Source organism: Equus caballus, chromosome 14 (genome assembly GCF_041296265.1).
Source record: "Equus caballus isolate H_3958 breed thoroughbred chromosome 14, TB-T2T, whole genome shotgun sequence".
Lineage (NCBI taxonomy): Eukaryota > Metazoa > Chordata > Mammalia > Perissodactyla > Equidae > Equus > Equus caballus.
The window spans coordinates 38,062,207-38,090,203 of record NC_091697.1 but is presented as its reverse complement, the minus strand read 5'-3'; the positions used below and the strand labels follow the sequence as shown (position 1 = coordinate 38,090,203).

Genomic DNA, 27,997 nt, shown 5'->3' with positions numbered 1-27,997 from the left:
ATCTCACCCCTGACTACCTCACCAATCTCATCTTAGGCCAATCTTTCTTTTTCCATCCAGCTACGCTGAGCTCCTTACTCTTCCTTAAAAGCAGTGTGCTGCCTCTTGTCTCAGGGCTTTTGCTCACATTCTCCTTCTGGTGTGCTCTCTTCACCCCCCTCCAACTAAGCCATCTCTTTCCCCAACCAGCTCCTACGCCTTCTTCAGGTCTCAGTGTAATATCATTTCCCCAGCAAAGCCTTCACAGATCCACCATGCTAGGTCAAGCCACCTGCTCAGTGCTCCGTCAGCTCCCTGTCCCACTTCATAACATTTACAACAGTGTTTCTCAACCTTTTTTTCAATATCATCCTTCTAAGAGATCGCTTCAGACTCTTTTCTCCCCTAATCACTTCCTTCCCATGAAATTATAGTGTCAGAGATATACTGCATATCTTTTTGTGTATCATATATCTGTGCTTTACACATAAATAGAGTAAGATTTATTTTGTCCTCCAGGAACAAATTTTGTACCCTTGGGGGCCACATCACCCCCATTGAGAATGCATGATTTATGATAATGACCTTTAAAAAATCAGTTTAAATTTGTTCTCTAGTATCTGTCTGTCTGGCTATAATAATACTCCACAAGGGCAGCGATCAGATCTTCACACTGAATATTGCCTTAGCACTGTGCTGTGCACATAGTAGGTATTAAATATTTTTCGATGACAAATGTTACAACACTTGTAATGACTATAGATTTTAGGTATATTTTGCATCTTTTCATTAATTTGTGATCCCCTAGAGAGAAAAGTCTGAACCTCTTTACCCCACAAACCCATTTATGGAGCAGACCCTCCATAAATATTTGTTGAATGAATTCATTATCTGTACTTTTAGGTTAGGAGAATCTGTCCTAATTCCTAAAAAGAAAATATTTAGTATGTATCCTAGAAACCACTGGTAATGACTATGAATGTTTTGTGTTAGCGGTTTCTTATATGCCACCAGCAGCCAGAGAGACAGAATGGGATTAAATTACTTCAAGTGACTTTTTCCACTCAAAATTCCTGTCTTGTGTCTGACTGTTGCTCACATCTGAGATGTTTTGCAGAAGCCGATAGCCCCCCCTCAAAGGGCTTAATCCTGAAAATTGTGGAAACTCTGCCGTCTCACATGTTACTCAGCTCATTTTAAATCCTGGATTAAACATAACCCAACTCTGTTCCTTAGAAAGAACTCTTCACTGCATATTACTATTAGCAAAAAGCCAAAAGCTCATGTTAGGAAATAAATAAAAAAATATGTTTCTGAGGAATTTCCTATGATCAATTCTCTCACAATTCACTCTCTCATACCCATCATGGATACATACTGTGGAGGAGACAGGTTTTCAGGAAAATGAGCCTCAGACATTAAAGAATATTTAAATATCAAAATGTAACCATGTTCACTAGTTTGGACTTACAGAGGCAAAAGCATATCACACATATTTTAGAAAGACTTTAAACAATGGGAGATACATGAACATGTGCTTAGCTCAAACTTTGGAGAAACCAGGAAATTATCTTGCACAGAAGACAATGGTCATTATTCAAGGAATTATCATATTATGCATAGTTTTTTTAAAAAAATTTGGTTATAAATACTATGGGAGACAATTTAAATTTTCTTTGTCATATTGCTTGAAACTTCATAAGAAAAATATGGTTGGATTCAGAGAAGCTTCTTTTGTTAAGTAAAGGCAAGTTCAATTGCAATTAAAATATCAAATATCAAAGAAACTGGGTTTTATTGGAGAGGTATAAGGTTGCCATGGGCACAGCTGGTTTTGAGTATTAATCACTTGGCTTTGCGCATTGATTTCAGCTTTTCCCCTGGGCCCTCTGCTGATCCTTCAGTCTCCCTCTTGTCCAGTACATCATGAGATCTCATTGGTTCTTGTCTGAAATATTTCCTAAACCCATCCACTTCACTCCATCCTCACTGCCAATTCTCTAGTCCAACCTGCCGCCAGCTCTCCTGCCTCTCCTCATTTATCTTTCCCATCTCAAGTGTCTCTTCTGTGATACAATGTCTCAGCGGCTCAGGCTGCTACAGAACAGTACCACAGACAGGGTGGCTTAATCAACCGAAATTTATTTCTCACTGTTCTAGAGGCTGGGAAGTCTGAGATCAGGGTGCTAACCTGACTGGGTTCTGGTGAGGGTTAGAGTTTCAGTAATGAATTTTAGGGGGACACAAACATGCAGACCATAATCTGCAGCCACAGTGATCCTTGAAAAATGCCAATTTGGTCAAGTCAGATCCCTGCTTAAAACCTTATCTGTGGCCTAAGGCTCTGTGTTCTCTCTCCAGTCTCACTCCGTGCTGATCCTCCCTTGCTAAATGTGGTCTGGCCGCCCCCATCTTCTTACTCACTTTAACTCCCTCACCCTGCCACCTTTGTGTAATCTTTTCTACTGCTACTTCTCCCTCTTAATTAGTTTGTTCATAATCATTTAACAAATATCAGCAAAACTGCAGTTTTTCAGGGAAGCTAAGCTGTCAGACCAGGTTATGACACCAAGTTTTAGACTTTCAAGACAGGTTTGATTTTCCTTTCAAGTTTTTATCACTATTTGTCAGTATTGTATATTTTTCTTTGTGAGATTATTTAATTCCTAATTATTTAGACTCATCAGTGTACCCTACTGGAGTACACTCCATTCTGCTGGATTATGAACTCTATGTCTCCCTGGCTTACCTCTAGAGCCCCCTGCTCGATGCATATTTGTTACATAAATTGAATTTTGGGTTTTTCATACCCACCATGCTCCTCTCCTGGTCCATTGGGTCCATCCAACCGGGTCTTCTAAAGGATTGTAAAATAGCAGGGTGTAGGGGAAGAAGACATTTTCTCTACCCACTCTGGGTCTTTCTGGCTGGACAACGAATTAAATTCACATGAGACAGAATAACAGGAGAAAATTAAACAAAGCTTTATAGCATGTATACATGGGAGAGGCTCAGGCAAACTGAGCAACTCTCCAAAACGGTGGAAGCTCTCACCTTAAATACCATCCTCAGCTAAAGACAAAGGAGGATGTTGGGGGTGGGGAGAGTCAGTTACAGGAGATTACCAGAAAAGCACAGTAAACAAGAGTAAGGTTATTATGCAGATTTAAGTCCTTGCCTTCTGCATTGATGAGAGTTTCTAGAGATAAAGTCATCCCCCCTTCTTCCTGGTACAGGGAGGGAGACACCTCTACAGATGGAGGTTTCCTTTACAAACATAAATGTCTCTTACAAAGGGTAACTCCTGCTTTTCAGAGTTTCTTTCCTGTCTGCAGTTTTTAAAAGTAACCAGCCCAAAATAATCATCATGCCAAAGAGACATATCTTGGGGTGGCCAATTCCAGTACCCCCAAGGGCTGGAGGTAGCCTTACAAATCATCTAATCCCCTCCCCCACTTTGTGTGACGAATGGGGAAATAAGACTAGAGGGAAAATTGCCAAATGTCACATACTGAGTATTTGCAAAATCACATGAAAAATCAGATCTTTGGTTTCCCAGTTCTCTGATATTGCAGGAAAACAAATCATTCCTTCTCCCATTTTCTTATCACCATTTTTTAGATTGACATCCTTTGTCTATTTCATAATCTAATATTGGTATAAAAATATATCCTTATCAAGTAAAATATGGTTGTTATTAAGAGTTTTATCATTCAGGTTGTGTCTAGCCAAGCAATGTAAATTAGACAATTTAAAACATTTTGACTTCAGACAGTGGCCATCAGATATTTTAATTCTGCATTCTGAACTTGTTGAAGATTTTGGCCCATAGTTTAAACCCAAAGATGATTTTTAATCTTTTTTCATTAATACAGAAGCATTAATCATAATCAGGCCAATTTTCATGAAAGTGAATCAAGAAAGAATTTACCAGGGCAAAGAGCATTAAGCTAGTTTAATTCTTTAATTTTCTAAACAGTAGCCTTAAACCATTTCTTACCTTTTTAAAAGTTTTTTTTGAAATTATTGTCTGTGAGATAATTCTTCTACATGTACAACAAAGATTGGAATCATAAATTTTTCTATCTCCAGTTTAACTGATTACCACTTTTATCATTGTAGTTTTTTCTTTGTATCCAATGTTTCTCTCAAGTCTAATTTTCCTGTATCAAATTTTGCAGATCTAAATTTTCGTTTCAGTATTTGGTTCATGGCTATTTTTAAAATATACAGGTTTAGGCACTTTTGTGTTTATTATTTTTTATAAAACTGAATTACCTTAGGTCAATTTTTGGAGTTTCAAAGAGTTATGAAAAGGTTTTGGGGGTTTTTGGTTAGTTTCATCTACAATAAATTTTGTCTACCATATTACCTCTTATACGGTTTTTTCTGGAGATTATTTCTACCAGTGAAATGCAGTTTGAATCGAACAAAAGTCTGTTTGCTTTTATTCATTTCTACCTCAAACACTGAGAAAATGTTTAGCAATTTTTTTTGATATTTCAAGGTTGCTGTGTTTTCCTAGTAGAGAATGGAGGTGGCTAAAGATATCATCTGTTTAGATTGGGTTGTTACCTTATGAAATTTTAGATTTTGGGAGAAAACAATTTAGCTCTGATACTTCTGATCTCTCATTTTACAGTTGAGGAAATGAAAGACCAGAGAGGTTATCTGATTTGCCTAAGGTCACAGCGATAGGACTGGACTTCAGGTCTCCTGACATCAAGGACACGTTGAGGGGAAAGCATGAGCAAACTGAGCTCCAAATCTGACTACACTTTCCAGAACGGAGGAGCTAGTTTTTTGTTACTGTGGCAATGGAGCGCATTTGAGATTTTTTGATGGGTTTACCCCCTACCTCTGTTAGTAGGAACAAAATAGCCGTTGAGCTGATCTTTATGGTGATTCAAACACTTTAGATAGATCCTGTCACATGCTTTATAAGTTCCTGATTGATTGTGTAGAATTAAGTTATTGGGCAGAGAACCAGCTAATGGAAACACATTGATGAAATCATTTTCGAGGGACATTAAGTGGAACTTAAAATAAAGTTGAAATGGCTTTATGGATTTTTCACTCAAACTGTTTATGAACATTTATCGCCAGTAAATTATGTTGTGTCAAAAGAAGGAATCCGCAGGTATGGCTTTAAGAGAAACCTTTTTGAGATAATAAAATTGAGAATAATTTGTTATCCAAGAGTGGATAAAGGATAAGATGGGGGAATTCACCCTGATGAATGGTTGTCCACTCTGCAGCTTCTGGGAAAGTGAAAAATGGTGTGAAATTCAGAAACCTGATAGGACTTGGTAAGAAATGGTCTTTTTAAAAAGTGTTAATATCTCATCTCATTCTATCTGGGAATCATTTTTAGAAGAAGGGTGATGGAGAATTTAGCAGGTGTTGTCTGAGGGTATAAACATTGGTATCTACTCATGTCTCATAAAAAGATGAGCAAGTAGAGAGTGGCTTATTCTGCTGAAAGAGACAGCCTAGAGTAGCATGGTCACGGGCGTCAGTTTCAGAGCTGAAATATTAGAATTCAAATCCTGGCTCCCCTCTTTTGCTTTGTGACCATAGGAAAATTTCCTGATTTCTCTGAGTCTCAGATTTCACATCCATAACAGATATTAATAGTTCCTACCTCATAGGGTTATTCAAATGATCAAATGAAAACAAGTTTCAATAGTTTCTAGTTCACAGTGAGTACTTTAAAAATATATATATATATATATTTTTTAAGTCATAGAGAATCTGGATAAGAGGAGGAAAGAATAGGGCTAGTAAACATTTTAGTACCAGTAGTATTACTTTATTAACTGTTATCTGCTGATTGCTATGTGCCATGGATCTCTTTCAATCTCCCAAAATTCCTCAAGATGAGGGTACTATCAATATCCTTTCTTTTTCAGAAAAGGAAACTGAGCATCAGAGAGATTGGGTTGGATTTCATGCCCAAGGTCACTAGGCTAATGAGAGATTTTGATACCTTCCTCTGAGAAGTTGTATTCATACGTCTGTGTTCCAATATGTATGGAACACATGGACCCCTGTGACCAAAGTCCAGGAAAAACAAAATCAAAGGGCATCTGGTTGGACAGTGGGAACTAAGGGAGCATGAGTGTCTTGCCCTTTACTTTCATCCCACATCCAGAGCCTGCCAGTCACTCACCTCCTCTACCTGTCAGAGCTCAGCCCCTCTGGTTTTTGCTGGCTTCCTATTTAACAGATGTCACCTTGGCCTGGCATTGAGAAAACAAGGCACTAGGGCAGAGTGGCTAAAAGTGGGTTCTTTAGTCAGATACCTGGATGTGAATCTCAGCTCTAGCACTCACTGGCCACGTGACCATGAGCCCCACATGTTTTTGCCCCAGTCCGCTTCTCTAGAGGATAAGCAGTGTCCTTGTCTTGGGAAGAGACCACAAGCCTTTTGATCTCATTTTACTTTAAAGAGATATTTGTATTTAGCCCAAATAACATCTCTTTATTAGCATACTCTTATTTTAGAGGTGTAGTTAAAATATTTTGGATTGTGATTTTGGACATTCATTAAAAATATAATGTAATGCATGAGGAGTTTTATAACAATAAATTAGTACTCCCACTGATGTCGCAGTACCAGTTGGAAATGAGTCCAATAGATGCCTTGGGAACCTAAAGTCAAATCTGGCTATATTCTGTACGTGACCTTGCGCCTGCCCACACAGAGCTTAAGATCTAGTTGAAAAGACGAGAGGAATGTCTGCAAGGTAAATAAAAGTCCCAAATAGTGTGTGCTTGGTGCCAAATGAGTGTTGTAATCATTTTACAAGTATTCACTGAGTGTCCACACTGTGCTAGCTAGCGGGGATGTGACAGAGAACAGGACACACTCCTAGCCAGGAGCACAGCAAATGCAATTGCAGATCAGAGAAAGCCAAGGACCCAAGCTCAGGAATTCAAAGGAGATCATGTTCTTTCCACAGACATATAGTGAGCACCTGTAATGTGCTGGATGACTTTATTGTAACCATTTTTCCCCTGGAATTGCCTTAGAAGGGTGGCTGAGCTCAGGGCCTCCAGCTGCAGTAAAGTAGTTTCTTCTTGAGCTTAGTACAGCCAAAGGTAAGAAGTAAAGTAGCAGATGAAGTTTAGTCATTGTGTCTGATGAAAAAAGAAACAGGCTCAGGGGCCAGCCCAGTGGTGCAGCGCTTAAGTTTGCATGTTCCACATCGGGGGCCCAGAGTTTGCCTGATCGGATCCTGGGTGCAGACCTACGAACTGCTTGTCAAGCCACGTTGTGGTAGCGTCCCACATATAAAGTATAGGAAGACGGGCACAGATGTTAGCTCAGGGCCACTCTTCCTCAGCAAAAAAGAGGAGGATTGGCAGCAGATGTTAGCTCAGGGCTAATCTTCCTCAAAAAAAAGAAAGAAAGAAACAGGCTCATCACAAAGTTTGGATGGATGAAGAAAGTAGCCCAGGCTTTTGAGGTTCATTTTGCATAAGAAAATGTCATTCCTTATTTTTGGATATGTAATTGGCCTGAATAAAGGTAATAGATGTCTTACTATGTACACCTATTTGGCATAGTCAAAAGTTGCAAAATGGGTATTCTTTGTCCTAAAAGGCCTTATAAAAGGATGATAGGAGTGGGCATGAGAAATAGGTGAGGCATTAAGCTTTACAGCATTCTAGTAACAGTTCAGATAATAAAAGTTGTCCATGGGCAGTGTAATCATCATATGGGTAAGTCAGACAATTATGGCTGATTGAAAAGAAAAGGCAATGCTCTTTCTGTTGCAGCTTTCATAGAATTCTCAGTGGAGGAAGGGGGAGAGTTGAGCTGGGACTGAGGGGTATAAACAATGCGAACAAACAGAAATAACTGCCCTTGCCTTATTGAGATATATAACTGTTCCTTTTAATTATATTTCTAAAACAGAGGATTCAAATGGCTAAGAATTCAGCATCTCCAGAATGTCAGAGGGAAGTCCCTGTTGACTGCTGTCGGGACAGATGGGAATGTTCAGTAACAGATTGGAGATGGTACTGAGAGGTGGCTGAGGGTGCTCTTGCATTTCTGACAGCCTAGAGCCACATCCCAGTGTGTCACTTACCGTCCTGTGGCTTCTGCAGGCCTGTCTCATCCACTAGGCAGCCTCCATAATGCCATTGGCCTAGGTGCCCCTCAGGGGATCACAAAAATGTTGGAGATATGGAATGTATACTCTGCGAAAACAAGTTTAACACATGGGTAACAAAAGCTACATTAATCTGTAATCCAACCCATTTTTATTCAGTTATTATATTAGGGTTCTCCAGAGAAATAGAACCAATAGGATCTATATATAGGAATCGATTTATTATAAGAATTTGGCTCAATTATATTGGCCATGATAAAGGCTGGTAAGTCCCATAATCTGCTGTCTGTAAGGGGAGACCTAGAAAGGCTGGTGGCATAATTCAGTCCGAGTCTGAAGGCCTGAGAACTAGAGGAGCGATGGTGTCGATTCCAGTCCAGGTCTGAAGTGTTGTGAAGCAAGTGCACTGAGGGCGGGAGAAGATGGATGTCCCAGCTCAACAATCAGGCAGGAAGGGTCTAATTCTTCCTTCCTCCCCATTTTGTTCCATTCAGGCCCTCAGTGGATTGGATGGTGCCCACCCACCTAAGGGAGGGCAAACTGCTATGCTCGGTCCACAACTCCAATGCTAATCTCATCTGGAAATACCCTCACAGACACACCCAGAAATAATGGTCAGCCAAATATCTGGGCATTCTGTGATCCAGACAAGTTGCCGCATAAACTTAACCATCACAGTTATAAAGAATATAATAACGTTGGAATCACAAGTGCAAAATAAATAATATATGCACAAAAAATCAACATTCTTATGAAACTTACTTCAGAAAAATTGTATTGAACAGGAACTATGGGTTCATTTTGACATATTTGAAATGATATGGTTTGGGATCTTGAAAAGTAAAAATGTCTATGGGCAGAGAAAGATCTTACATGCCCCCACACTAACTGTCTCTATGACTACTGCACCTGTCAATTTTATGGGGTTGTTGCAAGGACTAATTGGGCTAATACATATGAAGTATATATGATGGTGTATAGCATGGAGTAGTCACTCAAAATACTCACTTAGAATAACAGTTGTTATTCACCAGGATTTTTTTTAATGACCATATACAATGTTAGACATTATTTTCTGATTTTACTTGTAATAGTCTATAATTCATATCAAAAAGATTAAATATTTCTATAGTTGCTACAAAAATAAAGAAACCAATTCATTTTCCTAGACTAATCATTATGGCAGGATAAATCTGGATTTGGAATAACAGTGGTTAATAGAAGATTTCCAGACATTATAACAATGCAAGAGGATTCTGGAAATTTACTCATGAATGCAGGATACTATTCTGCCCCTTCTTACATACAGCATCCAAGAATTACACCAAATATATAAAAATAAACACCTTTACTCCAAAGTACAGGATACTTGCCTGGATAAGTTTAATTAAAAAACTAATATCCAGTGCAATTGTCTGTGATAAACTGAAGCTTAAATGATTTGAAAACACTTTGGGAGCAGACAAATCAGATAATCACCATCTTTATAGCTGGAAAGGTTCGGCTGATGTTGACAAGCTATAAAGATAAAAGCTTATAGCAAATTCAAGAGCTAAATGTCTAGATTGGGTAGAGGATCAATGTTAATACTCAAAGCGTAAAAGTCCTGAACTTAAAATGATCTCTCATAGAGTTCTGTTTTTTTTTAACTTTTCAAGGTAATAGTATAGAAATTTATTTACTGAAAAACTTTTGCGTAATTGTTGTTAGGCAAACACCTTAACAGTCTTACAGTGTTTTTTACCATCTAACTCACTGCTTAGATGTTGTATGTGTTACGTGATTTGTGCCCTACACTGCAATAAGACGGGTTCAGCTGCTGTTTCTCAAAACATTTCCAGTTGGGTGACTATTAATAGTTTATGAGAGACAAGAATCAGACTGTGCCATTTCTAGGCATCTTTTTTTGAAGGCAGCATGGAATTTGCCTCATGGCCTCACTCTGATCTCAGCAAGAACACTTTGAAAAGAAGTTCTTTGTTTTTTTCAAAGGCTGTTTGCATGAGTTGATTCAATGCTGTCCTATCACGGAGCCCTGGAGCCCCATAGCAAAATATGTGTGTATTGGGTTGTGTAAAGGATTCCTTGCATTTAGCTCCACTCATTGTGCTGATTGTGGCCCCAGGTGACACATCCAACGTCTCCAACCTCTGTTTGTTTTTTTCTTTTGTTTACAGGAGCAGAGGGCACAGTGTTCCCAAAATCTATAGAGACACCTAATGTCAGGGCAGACCCCTTCAAGGAACTAAGGTAAACGTCTGACTATGGTTTCATTGATGAGTGGCTGTTTCCTTTCTCTGTGCAAGTGGCCAATGATCCATTTTGAATCTATATTATATAACAGTGTGACAACATGAATATACAAACTGGGAGAGGTTAGAAAGGACATGAAGATCAGCTACAGCCAAGTGAAAATTTTCTCTGAGGACCTAAAATCGAGGAGTTGGAGGAGGAGGTTGCCTGCCTTCTGATTGTGAGATTTAGGATTCATTCATTTGCAATGTTTGTTTCCTGCAATATTTTATGGTACTAAGAACCTATCCAATGAGAGAACTAGTCAGTAATTGGTGCTGATCAGCCCAAAGAAAAATAGTATCTGCTGAACTCCAAATAAAATACAGATTTTTTTTTTCTATGTAGCAAGCTCTCTATTACCTGGAGGGATATAGTGCTAGAACTACCTTCTGGGGATATTCTGTGTACTGGTGTTAATCCAAATGTCATAAATGTGCTGTCTTTAGCAGAAAAAGACTCTAAGATGCTGTGTACTTACCAGCAACAACTATGGAAAACAAAAAAGAATTATAGACGGGGGCCGGCCTGGCGGCGTAGGAGTTAAGTTTGCGTGCACCACTTCCCCAGCCCAGGGTTTGCTGGTTCGGATCCTGGGCACAGACCTATGCACCACTTATCAGGCCATGCTGTGGCAGGCATCCCACATATAAAAAAAATAGAGGAGGATAGGCACAGATGTTAGCTCAGGGCCAACCTCCCTCAGCAAAAAGAGGAGGATTGACAGTGGATGTTAGCTCAGGGCTAATCTCCCTCAAAAAAAAAAAAAGAAAAAAAAAAGAACAATAGACATACAGACAGACAAATAGACAGACAGAGATAGATATGGCCTAAAAAACATTCCTACCACCAAAGGACCATCCCTAGGCCCAAAAAAGAAACACAATAAAAATGGCACAATGGGGGCCAACCCAGTGGCATAGTGGTTAAGTCCACATGCTCCACTTTGGTGGCCCAGGGTTCATGGTTTCGGATCCCAGGTGCAGACATACACACTGCTCATCAAGCCATGCTCTGGTGGCATCCCACAAGATTGGCACAGAGGTTAGCTCAGGGACAATCTTCCTTAACAATAAAAGAAGAAGAGAAGGTGTGATGATACAAATATAACTTTAATTTTTATTGTATACTTATACCAGTGAAGAATTCAGTGAATACTGACTTTCTTCTTGTATTGTAGTTCTTTTAACTAAAACCAAAGATATATGATCATAAATAGCATTGAATAACTATTCATAAAGTCATCAACCATAAGCAAACGTATCTGTATTATACAGATCATATCTCCTCTTTCGCAGTGCAGTCCTAAGATCTATGTTTTACTAAAACAATAGCTCTGTTTGAGCTTGTGTTTCCCTAAACAGAAACACGTTCTCAGTAAGTGGAGAATATATTATCTCATTCCAGAACCCACCGCATTACACTAAAGCTTGTAAGTCTTTATGAATATAGGGAAATCAATTGGGCCAAAGGAAGAGGATAATTGTTGGGGAGTGAGAATCCTTTCTTAGCAAAACCCCATACACCTTGGGCTGTATTTTTAAGATACACCACACTGCAAGGTTTTACATTCTACTAGCATAACTGTTTTCATCAGGGCTTCCAGATGCCAGAAGTTACCTGACTCTCTGTCTAGATCCTATGTTTCATATTAGGTACTAAAGCTGAAGTCTTTTAAGGAGATCCACCCAAGGAAACCTGTATTTTAGGACTCTGAGAGAGCTCATTCTTTGAGAACGCAAAGAATCCTCATGTTGATGATGTAAGAGCTCTTTGCAGACAAGCTAATGGGTGCCCTGGTTCCCTTTATTTTCACAGGCCTCCTTATGAGCAGGGTTTTTGTACAGAACTAGTCAGTAATTAATGCTGATCAGACCAAAGGTAAGTGCTGTCTAAAAGAAGCTGAACTCTAAATATAATACAGACTTTTTTCTATGGAAGAAGCTCTCCATTATCTGCAAGACTTGGAAAATATAAGAGTAAAGGATTTAGGCTAACTTTCCTTTAAACAGGAAACATAAATCTTCTATAGTTAAAAAACAAACCCAACCTACACCAAACAAACAAAAAGACAACTCTCCAAGCGTCAGCCCACTGTAGAGATCCATATTCTGAAGAACATAAAACAAAGTATTTGCTTGTATAGTGCTGTGGACACTTAGAGTTGTTTGTACACAACCTATGGGAAACCCTGGATCTTGCCTTAGAAAAATTAAACCTCCAGAATTCACAAGTAAATCTCCTAAGTCTAGTGCAATAAAACAAAGACTTCAGTTAGTTGCTGCATTTTCCTGGGTTATTCTAAAACTATAGGCACATTCCACTGAGGCTAGAAATAAGTTTTCTTATAGGAAGCATAAGAAGATTTGAAAATGTAATTCTAAAACTGGTCTTTTGTTTGCATCTGTTCAAATTATGTTGATGCTTGATAGCCTGAACTGAATCGGGAGCCTAGAATGTGATAGTTTGGCCCCTTCGTCCTTGTGGAATTTTTTTTTTCTTGATGGTACCTTGTGGGAGAATCTCTGACCGACTGAGAGCATAATCAAATGTGGTGGACAGATTAGCCCAGACCAGTGCGTCTGTGAATGTTTCACAACTGTCACTTAATGGTGCCACATTTTACTCTGTGCTATTGATTGCTATTGACCTTGGTATTGAGTAAATAGATAATGAACTTGGTGACTAAGTCTTCTGGCCTCTGGCTTTACAGTTGGATCAGTTTTACTGCTCCAGCACATTTGTGCTGATGTGTCTTCCAGTCTTAGGAAAGCAGAGTAATCTTAGGGAGAGCCCTGAACATGTACCAGCAGGTAGCACTGAGTGAACTGCTCAGGTGAAGTAGAAGTGGTCCACCCCTCAGTGGCAGCACAATAGAGGGAAAGAGCCCTGAACTGGGAGTCAGGTACCTACTCTACGTCCACCATGTGGCCTCGAGATAATCCTAGAACCCTGCCGTCCGTAAAAAGCCAGGTTACTTCTACCTCCCCTTAGTTGATCCCTGTATATTATTTTACTTTTTATCTGAAAATAATTTTGGATTTAAAGAAGAGTTGCAAAATTCATACAGATTATTCCCATATGCCCTTCACCTGGTATTCCCTAATCTTACACACCCATGCTATATTTATCAAAGCCATGAAATTAACATTGTAGTCCTATCATATCTTATTTTACATAAGATTTGTTTAAAAGGATGCAATCACCTGAGTGTCTGCTAGATGTAAAAGTATCTAAAAAGGAGTTTAACGGAAAAGTTATTTGTTGAGATGTGAGTCAATGGATCTTTAAAACTCTTAGTCCGGTTAAGTTGGAATGTTTTTGAGGATTTGTTTATTTTTTTAAATAATGTTCCATAATCAGATTTTCTTGGCCTCACTTGCTAATGGGAAACAAATTGAGTTAAAAGACCGCAGCTTATTTCTACAGGCTGTCTCCTAAAATAAATAAGCAAAACTTAAATATCCATCCCTGTCCCTCACTCACCCAGTCCATCAAACGTGAGAAGTATCTATTTTAGAGACCTCTGTTGAGATAATTTTTGTTTCCTTAAACCTCTGTCTTGGCTGCTGAAGATTTTTTGTTTGTTCTCTTATTTTATTTTTTGTTTGCTTGTTTGTTAATGAGAAGCAGATTTTATGCCTCTGGCATTTCTTCCTAAAAGATTTCAACTCTCAGCTAAAGGCATGGTAGCTTTCACTCTGCTGGAATTTTGGTTCCCTGCTTTTCTTTCCAGAGTTACTATCGTTACTATATTTGCAGTGTGTGCTTACAATGTTTGTAAATAATCCAGGGTTGAGCTGAAAATCACAAAAGAAGGTTGCTTCTCTCTAGACAAACAATGAGTGTTAGCAAGGTCCTCGCCGAACGTCCAGCTCAGGCCATGTCTGTTGACTTTGCCCCTGCAGGGCAATTCTGAATTAATGGCATGTTGCTCTAGATTCAAAACTATACTTAAAAATATACCAGGCACTATACTTATCTCTTCAAATAAGAAAGACTGGCTTTAAATAGAGGCTGGATTTTAATAAGTTCACTATCTTAAAATGTGAATATATTAAATGTTCACTTGTTCATTTTTTTTCCCTGGACTATATATGTAAAGACAGATGGAAAAATCCCTGATCTCAGGCTGTACATGATCTAAGACAGGAAATAGGCCATTCAGTTTTGCATATGTATTTTCTGTGAGAGCAGAGGCTACCTTTGAATGCCTACCTTATGCGAAGGTTTCTTTTCAACTGTGAAGTTTTCTTACAGGATTCTGATCCTAGGAGAACAGGATATAGACTGTGAAATCCTATTTCCCAGACATGCCACGGCAAATGTAGAAAAAGGGAGAAGGTTATATAGACCACTGTGCACATAGAGCCAACGCTGTTCCCCTACTTAGCACTAAAAGCTTGGAAGGAACCACAAAAGAGCAAGAAGCCAAAAGGTCTTTATATAGAGAATTCCTCATCAGCTAATGTGCCGACGTGCTCTTACTCTACATACAATTATGACAAGGTGGTGACCTGACTTTCCATTTCATCACAGATCAGGAACTGTTTACCAGGTACTTTTTGACAATTATTAGGAGTCAAGACATGTGCTCAATACTTAGAATGCTGAGATAAATGAGTACTCAAATAATTCATAGTTACAGAGAAGAAGACAGAAATGTAACCCCAAAATACAAAGTAATGTGCTAAGTGTAGGACAGATGTATGAGCCAAGTCAGAGGAAACACAGAGAATGCCAAAATTACCTAAGAGACTTAGGTAAGGCTGCCCACAGGAAGTGACATTTTAGTTGCCAAAAGAAAGAAAAGGTAAAAGCCAATAAGAAGACTTCAGAATTTAAAATGTGTGGTTTTCTAGGGCCATTTAATGTAGGGGCAAATAGACCAACATATTTCAGTAGCTCCCAAGAATGTTACAGTGTTATTTACAAACATGAGGGTTTGTAATTTTCTTACGACAATTGTGTTCTTTAATTAATTGTGTGAAGGCAATTTCAAATATGTTGCGAAGATTTTAAAGATTGTTACAAATTTACAAAATTAGTACATAACATAATTCGGGGCTGCAAGTTTCACTAATATTAAACCCCTTCTACAGCCCCAAATAAATAAGGCATTTCTTTCTTACTGTTTATTTTTCTTCCTAATGTTACCAAGGTTTTAATGATAAAGCTGAAAAATTCTAAGATAGATCTGTTACTCCCAATATGCACTTGAATATTCTGTAAGATTTTTTTTTTTAATGGAGGGGTACTAAATCTGAACTCCTTTGGGGATTCATGAGATTTAAAATCTGTGTATGTCATAGGGAAACAAGGATTAGACAAGGCTCCCACAAGTGAACCAAAATGAATGAATTAATATTTAAAAATTAATATCTAAGCCAACTAAATATCTATTGGCTTTCAATCATTTATAAATTTAAGCTACCAGAACAGTCTATCAAAGCTTCAGGGTTCAATTAATTAGGGCCTTGGTAATATTCTCCCTCTCTCTCATCCTCCCCAAAAGTCACAATATCAAAAATATTGGATTGACAGTCTGATTTTAAAAAATTTATATATGCACACACGGACATATATGCAGAGAGAGAGACACACACACACACAGAGAAATGGGAGGAAGAGGCAAGGGGAGAGAAGCTGTATGTCGAGCTTGTTAACTATGGGTACGTGGTATATGGGGCAATATCATGTAGAAGAAATCTTTAAATTTTCTCCATTTTAAACATTTTGCAGATGTGTTTTGTAATTTTCTTTATCTCCTCTTCCCTCTCTTCTACTCCACACTCCGTATGCGGAGACTGTTTTTTAGTTTTGTTTTGAATATATGGGATTCAGAATTATTTGGTCATATAGCACAAATATTGAAGTAATTCAAAGGAGAAATGAAAAAATACAGTAAGTAGGTCAAATAGTAGCATACTCAAGGGCCTAACAATATAGAATAATTGTGAAGCAGGTGTCATGTTGGTCAAGAGCCTTTGCTTTGAAGATGTCCTACACTGGGTTTGAATCTGGCCCCAATGCCTATCTGCTTTGTGAACTTGAGCAAGTCTCTTAAGCTCTGCTAGCTTCAGAGCCTAAAATATAGGGACAGATTGGTGAACGTTTGTTAGTTCAGCAAATGTTAGCTATTGGGAGGAGGGGCAAACAGATCTCTCTCATGGGGCTCAAGAACTCAGACAGGAGTTCCCAGAGTTTTAAATTTCAACAACCAGTAGAATGTTTCCTTTAAACCATGGTGACCAACAATTCTCTTTCAATTAGGGATGAAAACAAAGAACTATTGTGTACTTCCATCTTCTATTAGCATTTTACATAAAAGGATATTTCAACTAGCAGAGTAGAGAAGACATAACCTTAGAAGGATAAAAGACAGTCCCACAAATTGAATACATTTAACTATATTAACATGTCATTGTGTTGCCTCCATTTTCTCACTTTGCCAAAGACACTGGTGACGGCATCAAAACTGTTCACTTCACAACTTCCGTAGTGGCTGCCCATGAAAAATGAAGACCTGAAAGCCACAGGGTAGGGTTTAATGAGGGCCACTTGATTTTAAGGTTGTCCTGTTTGAAATCCCAAAACTAGTACGTCTTGCCCATCTGTCAAGACCAGTCAATCCACTGATATGTCCCTTTTCTCCCTCTCTTTCCCTTCCTCCTTTGTTCCAACATGCTATCATGCTTCCCATCTTTTTTTTTTCCTATTAATATCAGTAGTACAATTTGACTTTATCTACATATTTCCTTTTTCTCCCTTATCCTCAGCCTTTCTCTAGGTGTCCTTTTCACCATAGTTCTCTTAGTATATAGAAGGAGAAACAAAAGGGGTAAAGAAGAAGTGACACTTCAGTATTTGAGGTGTTTCCATCTTTCCTTCTGCCTTATTTATCAAAAGCTCTTATTTTAGAAATATGATAGAGATTATATTTTAAAGCTACTAAACCTATGTGTTCCGTATTGGTCTTTTCTCTGCACTATAATTCTGCCATTAGAGGCAACAGAAGGATAGACAGCTAATAACACCATGGGGGAAAATGAGGCCAGGACATAGGGGAAGCCCCATTCAGACAGTGAGAGGAAGCCGAAAACCCATCTCTTCTGGCCTCTGGTGAATTGTGGGAAGAAGATAGGACATGTAGGGAAAGCAGGTAGGGAAATACATGTCCTGATGACCTTTCTTCTTTGAATCATGGAAGGACAACACCAATTATATAGGTTTTAAGGAAAGCCAAAAGCAAAAGGTGATTGTCCATTTTCATTTGGGACTGTAGGAGGAAGCCAGCTTGCAGGGTGGTCTCATTACCCCTGGACTCTCGTGTGGCTAGAGAGGATGAGAGAACCTGGTCAGCGCTCCTGAATCTCCTTCAACTCCTGAAGGGATACCAGGGGAAGGGAGGGTTTGTAGAAGTGTCCAGACGGTGTTGTGTTGAGGAATGCAGATGGATAGCTGACGGTGCAGGCTGGCCGGCTCCTGGGCAGCTTCTTGCAGTGGAACTGAGGGCTCCAAAGTGTACAGTCCAGTTTGGGGGTAGGGTGGGAAACATGCCCAGACCGCAGTCCACCAACACCATTCAGACATTCACTGGGTGCTGAGTGATCCCAGAGAGAAGTAACCAGAATTCACTCACTGGGAACTTGAGCATGGACCTGATGCCAATCAAAACAGCGTCTTCCGGATTCTGAACTTTCTTTGTTCCTGTCACCACGAGGTCACCTAAACCCCCTCCCCCCATATTCATAATGATATCCTAAAGAGGGAGAGGAAAATTGAAAGACTAATTATTTAACCTAACGGGAAAGTTGAAACGTTTTGATCTCAGAGAGTATGCCAGGATAGATTAAATTTAATTTTTCTCAACAATCTGTAAGGATAAGTTTGAAAGAAAAATTGTCAGGTAAGAACAATACAGAAATGCCATTTGCTTTCATGAGTGAGCATGGTTTGTAAATTGGCCAGCTTGCAATATGTGGTATTATGCCAGTCACAGTATCTTAAGTGACTTTGCCAAGCTTCAAAGGCCTTGAGTCTCCCCCTCTGTGTCTTGGAGGGACCACTGGGTATGATCAAAAGGAAAAAATGCTTTCAGAATCCATCACCAGGCTCTTGCTATTAGTGAGTTCATTTCTTTTCAAGTCTTGAGCCAGCAGTGAGTGGAACTGTAGTCCATATCTGATGCTCTAAACATACTCCCCAAAAATGGTCCTGGATTTTTAATCTTTGTTTTTTTTTGGTGAGAAAGATCAACTCTGAGCTATCATCTATGCCAATCTTCCTCTATTTTGTATGTGGGACACTGCCACAGCATGGCTCAACAAGTGATGTGTACATCTGTGCCTGGGATCCGAACCTGCAAATGCTGGGCCACCAAAGTGGAGCACACAAACTTAACCACTGTGCCACCGGGCTAGCCCCAGGTTTTTAGTCTTTTAAACCAACAGGATACTGGGGGCATGCCTTATATTTCACAGGCCTGTCTCAAAATCATTACTAGACTATCTATGAAAGTTTGGGCCATCAGCCGTGTGCAGTGAGGCATCTGATTGTCCCTTAATGGCTGGCCCATTTTCATCTGAATTTGAGAAAGGCAATGAAACACATCATTATCATTATCTAGGACAAGTGGCTTTTATTTAAAAATTGAAATTATATCCTTTAGATTAATTTTTAACATAAGGGTTTAAAATGTGAAAAAAAAAGCCATTCGAAAGATAAAACCATAATGGTTTTATGGGGGGGCAGGGTATAAAATTGTACTTGTATCCATGTTGTCAGGGCAGGTACAATATCATAAAACAAGCACTAACCTGAGCCTCTTAGAGGAGAAGGAACATGTGTGTCTATTTGCCAAAATTCCTAAGTTGGGGCTACCTTCTGCCTTAAAACAGAGCACGGTGACTTTATTATTGTTTTTATCTTGATTAAAATGTCAGCAGCTGCCATTTATTATGTAAAATGTGTGAGGTAGATTGTTCTATTATTCTTGAAAAACACGCAATTGCTGTTGCATCTCCGTTTTCCCCTCAGTAGGATGGCCCTGCTGGGCGTATAGACAGAAAATCGTGCTTAATTATACCCTTCATGATCCTGGCTCTAAGCCAGCCTTGTTTTATTCCAATTATAACCTTTTCAAAACAAAGAGTAATGAGAGTTAGAGGAACAAGCTGACGACCGTTTTTACCTGAGATAAGTTGAGAACTAGAAACGAATTAAAAAAAAAAAATCAGCCAATGAATATGACTTTTTCTTGAGCCAGAACTTTCCGTAATTTGTTAGAATATAATATAAATGAGTGAGACCATCAGATCTCAGAAAGAGCTAAATAACTTGCCAGATTTCCTGGACATGGATTATTTGCCAAATTGAGCCAAATGTCACTTCCCAGTTTGCTATTCTTCATTGGCTCCCATTGACCTCAAGATAAAATTTCAAAACTGAAGCACTCACAGGCAAACTTCAAGGGGTTGATCTAGCCCTGGTGATGGCCCTGGCCTCTTATCTCCAATTACCCTTTCCCCTCCTTCCAACCTTTTCTTATTTTTGTTCTTCCCTCTGCTCTCCTCCTGTTATCCATTCCTTCCATTAAACTTTTAATTCTTGCTGTCATATTTCAGCATCCAAAAGTCCTTTATTCTATGGTGATTCCCTTCTAATGCACCCTCTATTAACCTCATAGATGTACTATCTTCCCCTTGCTTTTTGATTATATTAATGATAGTTTCAAGTTTCATCTGTTCCCTTTTTATTTTTCTTTTTTGCTGAGGAAGATTAGCTCTGAGTCAGCATTCATGCCAACCTTCCTCCACTTTATATGTGGATCATGACCACAGCATGGCTGACGAGTCATGTAGGTCCACACCCAGTATTCAAACTCGTGAACCTGGGATGCTGAAGTGGAGTGCACTGACTTAACCACTACATCACAGGGCTGGCCTCAATGTTCACTTTTTTAAAAACTCAGGTCTCTGGCTTCTTGATTGGGACTTTTTAAAATGGTTGGCGGTTCATAGATGCCTATTTATTTTTAATAGTGAAGTGTTAAGAATCTGTTGGAAAGTTTTGTGTGCATGAATGGGGCTTGTTGGGTGGTTGGCTTTGAGGAAGGATGATGAGGCTGGGATTTTTAGGTGGGTGACCCCAAATGTCAGAATCTGTAGGCCTGCTCTCTTGGGCTGGTCAGTTTCCCCAGAGAGAAGTCCTAATCCCCTGCTGGGGATGAATGTTTTGGTCAGTGTGCTCAGGTGGAGCCTGAGAGGTCTCTCTCTTCAACATGTAGATTTTCACTTAATTTGCTGTTTTCAGGATAGCACTCCTGCCCTCAGCTGTCCTCATATCACAGAGCCCAGAGTTCAAGTCTTTCATGGTGAATGTCTTAGTCCATGTGGGCTGCTATAGACTGGGTGGCTTATAAGCAACCAAAATTTGTTTCTCACAGTTCTGGAGGTTGGAAAGTCCAAGATCAAGGTACTGACAGATTCAGTGTCTGGTGAGGGTTTCCTGGTTCATAGATGGCCATTTTCTCACTAGGTTCTTACATAGCAGAAGGGGCAAGGGAGCTCTGTGGGGTCTCTTTTAGAAGTGCACATATCTCATTCATGAGGGCTCCACCCTCAGCCCTAATCACTTCCCAAAGGCCTCACTTCTTATTACCATCACATTGGTGATTAGAATTTCAGCATATGAATTTGGGAGGACACAAATATTTCGTCCATAACAGTTAAAGTGGCCTGGTCACCTGGGTGCGCACAATGGAGACACAGTCCAGGGTTCTCACAGTTTCCCATGCAGACCTCAACCAGTCTTTCCGATTGCAGCCCCGCCAGACTCTCCCAGCCACAGAGGTGCCTGCTCGCTCCCATTTCTGCACCTGGCCAGGATTCTGCAGCTTGATGGAGCTTTTGGCTTAGTCTTCACCAAACCCACAGGCTCTTAGCTTTCAGTTTTCCATCATCTGCTAATGCAGTTACTATTTGTTGTTTTCTTTTCAGCTTCCAAAACTTTGTCAACATTTGAATTCTACTCTTGCTGCTTCTCTTTTTCTTTATCCTTGTGGGTTTGTGCCCTTTTCTGGTCCATTACAGCGGCATTTCAGGAAGGAGCGGAGGTAGACATGTGAGTTGAGTTTAATCAGAAGTCCACTCTCCTCCATTTGCAGGCTTCAGCCACTCTGCTTTTTCTTTGTTTCTTCTAGAGTGCCATAGAGGCTTCCCTTAGAGCTTTGCTATTTATTCCCTTTTCTTGAAACATTCTTCTCTACTCTCTTTATGGATAATCCTATTCATTTTTCAACTCTTGGTTTAAACTTCATTTCCTAAGGAAATCCTTTTTGGCACACCCCCAGGCTCATTATGGTCTACCTGTCACAAATGCACATAACCCCTACATTTCTTCATTTTGGAATTCACTCTTTGAAATATCTTCCACATTTGCCATTGCCCACAAAGGGGTTTAGGTTAGATGGATTGTTACAAATTCACTCCCCCCCAAAAGTGTGTGCTCAGCCAGCAAAAAGATGAGTAACTGCCTCCTTCACATTTGCTTGTAAAGGAGAGCTATTAAAGTCTCCTAGAGTCTCTTATTTTGTCCAAATATTGACTTATCCCATGCCTTTCTTTCTTCTCTCCATACTAAGTCATTTCTAAAAGAGAATAATCCATTCCTCTTTTTCACAGTTTCAAAACTTTATTTTTCTTTTTCATCCATGGGTTGTTCAGTAGTCACAATCCAGCAGAACTGTGCTTAACTTGAAGCCTCTAGCCTACAGATTCTATTCATTTTCTCAACCATGGTTATCATAATTCACAGAGGAATGCCAAGTCCCCTTTCACCCAATTATACATTTCGTTGTTGCTTCCTATTCATAAAGGAAGATGAGTTTCCAGTTCTTTGGATTTTTTTCAAAAATACAACCTGACTCATTAATGATAATTTTCCTTGCCTGCCATCTGAGCTCAAGCACACTCACTCGAAATAACAAAGCACAGAGGAATTTGAATCCTTTGACAATCAAAGCTCCATACCCCTAACCTTGAATAGAAAATAGATGCTAATAAATTCAGGGTCTTAAAAATGTGAATTATAGTCATTTCACACTTCGTGGCAGTTTCATGCTGAAGAAATAGCTTAAAACTTAATTATGATGCTTGTCCCTTCATTAAGTGCAGATGACATTCCTAAGATAGATTTTTATAATGACATCTGAGGAAAGGAGTTGAGAAACTTATTAGTTATTCATGATGGAGAATATTGACTGTGTACTGATTAAGGGAAAGTGTTGACACCCTTCTTAACATGATGCATCTGTCTCTTAGTTTCTGGTTCTCCCTGTGGTCCTCATGGAATGCTCTTTGGGAAATGGAGAAAATGCCCTTCAGCCTTCAAATGCATATGTATATAGAAAATGTGCATGATGAGTGGGATTAAAATGGAGAGCGGGTGGTGTTGGGCTTCTGATGATCTGACCCTGCAAATAACGGCTGTGCTTTGAGGACCATTCCTGAGACACACAACCCTAATGATTGGACACATCCCGCTCTCAGCACTTGAGGAGCCATTAAAGTACGTTCAGTACTTCAGTGGCTCATTCTAAAGCCAGAAGTCAGTTCTTGGTGAGCGCTGTATGAATAGTTTTGCCTCCTGCCACATAATAATCCCGTAGCTTGAGCCATGCGGTGACTAAGTGAACAGGTAAAGGCATAATCCCCCTCTGTTTGTGCAAGGTGTGATGTTCTTACAAAAAAAGAATGTTACTCTTTGTTCTAATGACCTAGAATGGCTAAGAAGTGATGGCAGCAGAACCAAAAGTGGAATAGCTTAACATAAGAAAGCAGTCTCTAGCTGTCTGAAGTTGTAAATTATCTCCCTGGGGAGTTCTGAGCTTCCATCACTGAGAGACTCAAGGTAAGGGGGCTATCGTATCAGGACTATCACAGAGGTGTGTCAAGCATTTAAAGGATGGAAGATTTTAACTAAATGACCTTTCCAATCTGCTCTAATATGAAGATGCTAAGACTGCTCATGGATGTGATTTTACCAGAGACCTCTCATTACATTTAAATTCCTTTAAAAAGCTCCATTCATTGAGTAGTTGAAGGACAGAAACTGTGACCAGCATTCAATGATTCCTTTTTTATTTTTCCTTGTACTACAGGAGAACAATTCAGATTCTTGTAGTGCTTTGTATATTTCAAAGTATTTTCACAAATGCTCCCTCAAAGACTCCCCACCGTGGGAGGGGAGGGATTGCCTTCGTTCGTTCCCATTGTACAGATGAGGAGACTGAAGCGTTAATATGCACCCCCTCTCTTTTTGGCATAATGAGAAAACCCTATCCAGTCTCAGAGCTCAGTAAGACTTGGAGGTTTCAGACCGTGGGACAGAATCTCTGACACTGGCGACAGCAGGGAGTTAGGAGCAGAGCTCTTGAGCCGGACTGCTGGACTCTGGGTCCTGGTTTCACTACCCGCTAGAGTGTGATTCTGGGGAAGGTTTTCAAATCTCCTTCTGTCCCAGTTCCCTCGTTTGTGAACGGGGATCAGAATAGCTCCAACCACAGAAGGACTTGTGAGAACTAAATGGCACGAGTTTTATGAACTACATCAAACATTACCTAGAACTTAGGGCTTAAATGTTAGTTTCGGGGGCTTTGATGTTGAAGCAACAGATTATTACTCATTCTTGATTATGGCCAAGGACTCTGTCCCAGTGATGCGGTAGTTTTGGTATATCATGTGCCCCATATATAATACTCAGCAACAGGTTAATAGCCTATTTTGTACAAGTCAGTAGCATCAAGACCATAATAAAACAAGTGTGAGCTGATTAATTTGCCCAATATTGAAAGTGATCTGTAACCTGGCTTTTGAAGTTTTCTTATAGCAAAGGCATTTGCCATCTACATTAAGGCTCAAGAGAGAGAAGCAGACCTTGTCCTAAGGAGAGAAAAACTGAGACTTCAGTACCACCCAGACAAGATGAAGCAATAGTTATTGTGGTTATGAGTGAAATGATAGTGTTTTAAGCACTCCTACCACAAAGAGCTTTTGGACTTTTTCTAAATTTATTTGCAGTTTGGTGAGAGATGGGGGTGGAAACATTATTTAAAAAGGGAAAAGAACAGAATTTACATAGCAAAATTTTTTAACCTCCACTAACTCTAATACTACAGTGACCAAAATACTTTCCCTCCTGGCTCCTTCAGCCATTTGTAGAAGAGTGACAGAGACTTAGAGCTGCTGAAGGGCCAGACCAGCAGAAAATCCCAGAAACAGAAGCCTGGTCTGGATACCTTTGATCCTGGTTGCTGACTGCCACCAAGAATCAATGGCTCTCTCAGAACCCTAGCAGGAAAATGAAATTAAGCATTAAACTCTAATGAAGTTTCTTGTGGGGTTTTTTTCATTTTAATTTTTCACATGGACTCCTTTGAGATTATCCTAGAGATTGCCCATTTATTTTTATATATGTTCATAAAGTTTTTGATCTTCCATTAGAGTGCACCCTGCTGAGTTATGTTGTTTTCTTCCCCTAAAGGCCATAGTGGCTTCAGTGGATTTTTGTATCATAACCACATGTTGCTGTCACTGGACTCTTGCTTCCTACCTGCATCCTATTGCTGGGCCAGATGAACCTGCAAGATACAGTGGCTGCTGTGGTTTTTCTGGTAGAATTAATTCTCTTTGGTAATAACAGTTAGTTAGACACTCCTTTGGCCATCTAAAGCAAACCTCAGCAATATTTTTTAAAGGACTGGTGTCACTTGACTGGATACTACTAATGAGGTTTAGTGGATGAATGACACACTGTTCAAAATGCTGTTTCCATGGGTTCTCTGGGCAACAGTCAAAACAGGGGTTGAGGGGTTTCAGCCTGGGACCTTGAGACAAACTAAGCAATGCTGATCCTTTGGTTCACCAAATCTCCCATGTTCCAACCAAAAACTTGATAAGATCTGGGGACACAGCCTATAAAGTAGAACAGCGGGAAGCAGCCTTGGCATGCATTTCATAAGCTGAATCCATCCAAAATTCTTGAAGATGACATTTGCTGCCAGCATCTGTAATTTCAGCTGACTAGGGTTCTAGCCGGACCTACCAGGTTAGACACATAAATATAACCCAAATGAATCCATTCCGTCCCCAAATATTTGAATGCCTGCTATGTATCTGACAAATGTGCTGGGGATACAATGACGAACTAGACAGATGTCACCCTTGCCCTCTGAGTATTTATCTTTTAGAAGGGGAGACTTTGGCTCCTCAGTCAAAGTGACCAGTATTTGTGGAGCACATTCCTATTCCTAGCACCAGCTAGTTCCTTTGTGTGTCTTATTGCATTTAATTCTGACAGAAGAAGAAGTTCTCCTGGGAGAAAGCCCTGTAATCATTCCCATTTTACATGTGATGAACCAGACACTCAGAAAGTTTCAGGGACTTGAGCAAAGATGACGAAGGAGCCGGGAAAAAACCACTCACTTTGCCTGACGTTAGCCTACATTCTTCCTGTTAAACCATATCCAACCAGCCATACTCAAAAGCGATCTGCTCTTGGGTAGAAGACAAAAGGAATTTGTGTCCATATTGCATTTCTTATGCCTTCTATTGCATTTATTTGGAAAGGCTTTCTGACTTTCTGATCATGAAAAGTAATTGCCAGAAAAGCCGAAAGCTCAGCTGTCTGGCCATTGCCTCACTGATAATCTGCCACAAGGGAAATGTGTTACAACCGCACCTTGGGAAAAATGCAGGACAATGCAGATCAACAAAATTTACCCTTCAGTCACAGCCTACTAACCCTTGGGCCTTATCTCAGCACCAGAGAGGGTGAAAAACCTGTCTTCATGGCCTTTTGTACCATGTAATTGTTATCCATTTGTTTACTTGTTTATTGTTTGTCTCCCTTACTGGGTTGTAAACTCTAAGCCAGTGATTCTAAACCTTTACTTCATATTAGAACCACCTGACGAATTAATAAATAATCCTGATTCCTAGTCCCCATCCCAGAACAATTAAATCAGCATGTCTGGAAGTGCAACCTAGTTATTGGTATTGTTTAGAGCATGCCTGGTGATTCCAGGGTGTGGCCAAGGTTGAGAACTGGGTTCTAAGAGGACAGGTACTGTGTCACATGCCCTCATCACACTGCACACATTGAGTATTGTAAACTCTGAAACAGTGCCTAGGACGTTAATAGACACTCAGCAAATGTTTGCTGAATAATGGGTGGGTGCAGAGATGGAAGGATGGGTAACTGAGTGAATGAGTAAAGAAACCAATGATTATATCATTCACTGGAGTTGAGTAAGTTCTTAGAACACCTGTTATTAGATAGTTGTTTACAGTTGACCTTATGATACTTCAGATACTGCTGTGCCAAAAAAAAAAAAAAAAGAATCATTAGAGGTTTTAGATAAGTATATGAAAAAGTAAACAGCAAACTGCAGGGTGCTCACGTCATCTAGAAGTGGAATTTATTCTGCCTTCTTTAATACCACATTAATCTCCAGTCTTGGCGCATCCCCATCTTGACAGTGCAGGCAGCTGTTACATCAAAGGTAATGGTTCATTATTATTTCTTCACTGAATCATGTTTGTCTGAAGGAAGCAAAGATAACAAAGAGGAAATTATAGTTTGTGTGGAGTGGTGTGATTGCTTGTAAACCAAGCAATAAAAGGGAAGTGTACGCAAGCAACTGAGAATTCTGTCTCTGTCCTCCAAATGCAGAAAACGAGTAAAGCGAGCAGTTTATGCCCTATTCACGTTTTAATTGGGGGTGGGAGAAAGATACTTAAGTATCTTCCACACCTGGGCAACCTACAATTTCCTTGATACAGCATTGATTACACCCCTGGATAATTCTGTGGAATGCCAGTAACACTTTGGGCATACCAATTTTTATTCCAGCTCTTATTCATGTAAAATTCAAGCGAGTCTGTGTATCTAACAGGGAGCAATAGAAAGACCAGTGGAGAAAGTAGCATTTGTATAAATTTCTGTTGATGTACCCAGTACTGCTTTGTCAATATGTTACTTGGATGTCAGCTGAGATTATCTTGTCCCCTAATATCTACCTAAGAGTGATTGATGCAAAACTCATTTTAAGCAAAATGTAGTATCCATCCTAAGGACTTCCTCCTACTTTCATGATCACCTCTGATTTTGTGCTTCTGTTCTGTGAATGTATTCACTTTAAGACTAAACACCTCCACTAGACCATCTATCAGTTTTGTGCAAGTTTGAAAAAGGAACCCCTTCCTCAGATCATTTAATTTCCATCTGTCAGAAAATTGTCATAATACAGTGATTTTTTTAGAACAAGACAGTTATTGCCAAGTAATGGAAAAATACAAGTGCACAAATCTATGTTGTCTAGTGTTTGAATTGCCCCTCCACACATGCATACACACGTGGCACCCTTGAGTAGCCCATGACCTGCACAATCACGTATGAAGTCCCTGAAAGGGCATCTTGCCACTTTGCTCGAGTTGTCCATGTATAATTCAAGGATTGGAATTTGGATCTCAGTACTTAAAGTTCCACCAAAAAGACTACAGTAGTCCCATCTTATTCATTTTACTTTCTGTGGTCTCAGT

The 27,997-nt window shown here is 39.6% G+C and overlaps 1 protein-coding gene across 2 annotated transcripts in view; it reads left to right on the top strand.

The window, feature by feature from the left end:
- The window catches only part of SGCD (sarcoglycan delta), a 421,219-nt gene that overhangs the window by 318,787 nt on the left and 74,435 nt on the right, over positions 1-27,997 (top strand). For both annotated transcript variants that reach the window (XM_070233939.1, XM_001503564.6), the window contains exon 6: positions 10,280-10,352. In XM_070233939.1, the coding sequence (XP_070090040.1) occupies positions 10,280-10,352 (73 nt within the window). The remainder of the gene's footprint in view (positions 1-10,279; positions 10,353-27,997) is intronic.